This window comes from Cyprinodon variegatus, unplaced genomic scaffold (genome assembly GCF_000732505.1).
Source record: "Cyprinodon variegatus isolate N-32 unplaced genomic scaffold, C_variegatus-1.0 Scaffold1198, whole genome shotgun sequence".
Classification (NCBI taxonomy): Eukaryota; Metazoa; Chordata; class Actinopteri; order Cyprinodontiformes; family Cyprinodontidae; genus Cyprinodon; species Cyprinodon variegatus.
The window spans coordinates 37813-40308 of record NW_015151651.1 but is presented as its reverse complement, the minus strand read 5'-3'; the positions used below and the strand labels follow the sequence as shown (position 1 = coordinate 40308).

Genomic DNA, 2496 nt, shown 5'->3' with positions numbered 1-2496 from the left:
TATTTTATCTGGTAATTTGATACATATTGAATCTGAACGGCTACTGATGATGTAAATATGGCAGAACTGTGGTTATAGAGTAGAGGATTGAGGTTGTCTTAACTTGGCTTCTTGCTTAATGGATCTCTGTATTCACCCTCACACCAGTCTTCCTCTCGGTTATACCTGTACTTGTTATATTTTACATTTGAATACTATTGGTGGTTTCTCTTATTAAAATGTGAAAGTGGTGATATTAACCTCTTGACAAACATTGTTGCAAATTGACGTCCAAATTGAACGTTAAGGGATATGAAGTAGATTCAGTCTAGAGGTGTTCACTGAAGGCCCAGGTACCATATGCCCCGCCCACCACTGGTCAAATGATCAAAAATTTCCATCCTTTCCTCGATGGGCCCTTGGCTGGTCCCCTACAATTCCTTTTTAAACATCAATCTTTGTACTAAAATGATGATTTGTGGTAGTGTTGCACCGATACCAGTATCGGACGGGGCCCCGATACTGCCCTAAAATGGTGGTATCGGTATCGGCGAGTACCAACCAATAGGACACCGATACCATTTTGAGAGCCATAAGTTTATTCAACTATTGTCACCCACTCCTGGTAGGCAATAAAAAGTTCTACTGGATTCACTTTGTATTCGATTTTTTCCTGCTTCCCAAAGGTAGGCAGCAGCTTGACATGAAGCCATGATGGCAACTATTTTACATTATTATGGTATCGGTATCGGTCGATACTGCACAGCCAGGTATCGGGTATCGGGGCCAAAAAATGGCATCGGCGCAACACTAATTTGTGGACATTAAGATCTAAAGAAAGGCGCCATCTTCTGGTCAGACCCTGTAATTCAGTGAAAGGGTGGAGTCAGAGTAAAACAATATGCACACCCAGAAGAATGAGGGGGGGCTCCAGTGGCTGGAAGTTGGAGGTGATTTTGCAGGAGATGTAGGGAAGATTATGTTGGTGTTTGATCGGGAAGGGCCATTTTGATTGGCTGCTACTGTAAATACATACAAATAAGGTGAAGATGACAATAAGTTGCAGGAGAATCTAACTGTATAATATTCTTTTTTTTTTTTTTTTTTACTTAATTGAAACACTTAAAGCTGTGTTGATGTTTGTTAAATAGCAAAATATGGACAAAGTTTTATAGACATTTTTAATGGAAAAACAGTTAGAGACATACAGGAAAAACAATGCGCATTCAGACATTAACCGAAACTTAGAGTAAATTGTTAGTCATGTTTTTGAACAGTGGGAACAGGCCGGAGTACCCAGAGAGAAGCAACGCATGTAGGGAAAAAAACATGCAAACAACAGGCTGGGATTGGAACCCACAACCTCAATGCTGGAACATAACAGCACCGGCGTTCATTCCACATGACACAGTTCTAAGCCTTAAATGGTTTTACAAGTTTTGTCATGGTTGAAATATGACACTGCAACTTTACAGTTATTTTATATTCATGCTTAAAAAATGTATTCAAGCTGAAATGAAATTTTAGCAGGAAAACAGAAAACCCTACCATCTCGGTGCTTTAAATTCAAAGCAGCATGTGAGTGCTAAAAGCAGCCAGTCAGAGGGAAAATGGAAAAGCTGCTGCGAGGTGAAAACACTAAATTGACTGCTGGGTTGCCCTGAAAACATGTCACCATGAAGGCATTCCAGGCTGGAATATATGTCGTGCTGCACAGGGATCCATGCATGATGTGGCATTTGCCAACACAAAAACACAAAATAGAGAAAAGACCCCAAATGGGGTTGAAGAGAAACAGGCGCCAAGGTGACACAGAAGGCCCCTCCCCCCACATGGCTAATCAATCCCTCATCAGATGTGAGAGGTGTCACGCAGAGGGGAGCAAGGACAACAGCAGCAGTAAAAGGTGATACATGAAAGCAGAGAGGGGGAGGAGAGGCACGTACCAATTCATATTCGTCAAAAAGCTGTATGAGCGATGGGGGGATGAAGGTGTGGAATCCTTGTAAGAAGGCGTTTATCTGAGGCTGGATGGCTCGTGTCATCCTCAGCTCCGTCACCAGCTGGACGTACTCCGCCTGAGAAAAACATTCACTCACTGATCAAAACCTCTACAAATACAGATGGACAAGAGAAGGACGAAGTTCATGAATAGTTATTCTTTCCCCAGGGGGCTTTTCAGAGCCTTACAATACAGCACCACCTACAGGAGTAATGTAGAATTACAAGGCATTTGAAAAGGGATCAATGCTGTTCTGACATTTTAAAAAAACATTGAGCTTATGCTTTAAATGACCATCTATATAAATAACTTTGACTGACCGTCACACACTGGTATGTTTTCCAACTAGGGATATGGTAGCTGGAATCCATATTTATAAATATAGATGAAAATGGAAAAGAACGCGACCTTAAACAGCAGTACTGTTTATAAAGACCAGAAAAATGGCAGTGAGATGTCTTCAGCAATATCTCACTGCGTGCTTTAAAATGACCCTTCATCATCAGCCATGTTAA

At 41.3% G+C, this 2496-nt stretch overlaps 1 protein-coding gene across 1 annotated transcript in view; it reads right to left on the bottom strand.

Annotated features, from left to right (window-relative positions):
- hace1 (HECT domain and ankyrin repeat containing E3 ubiquitin protein ligase 1) overlaps positions 1–2496 on the bottom strand; it is a 50958-nt gene that overhangs the window by 11607 nt on the left and 36855 nt on the right. The window contains exons 17-18 of the mRNA XM_015401249.1: positions 1528–2057; positions 1340–1349 (exon numbers count right to left, since the gene is read on the bottom strand). Coding sequence (XP_015256735.1) covers positions 1340–1349; positions 1528–2057 — 540 coding nt within the window. The remainder of the gene's footprint in view (positions 1–1339; positions 1350–1527; positions 2058–2496) is intronic.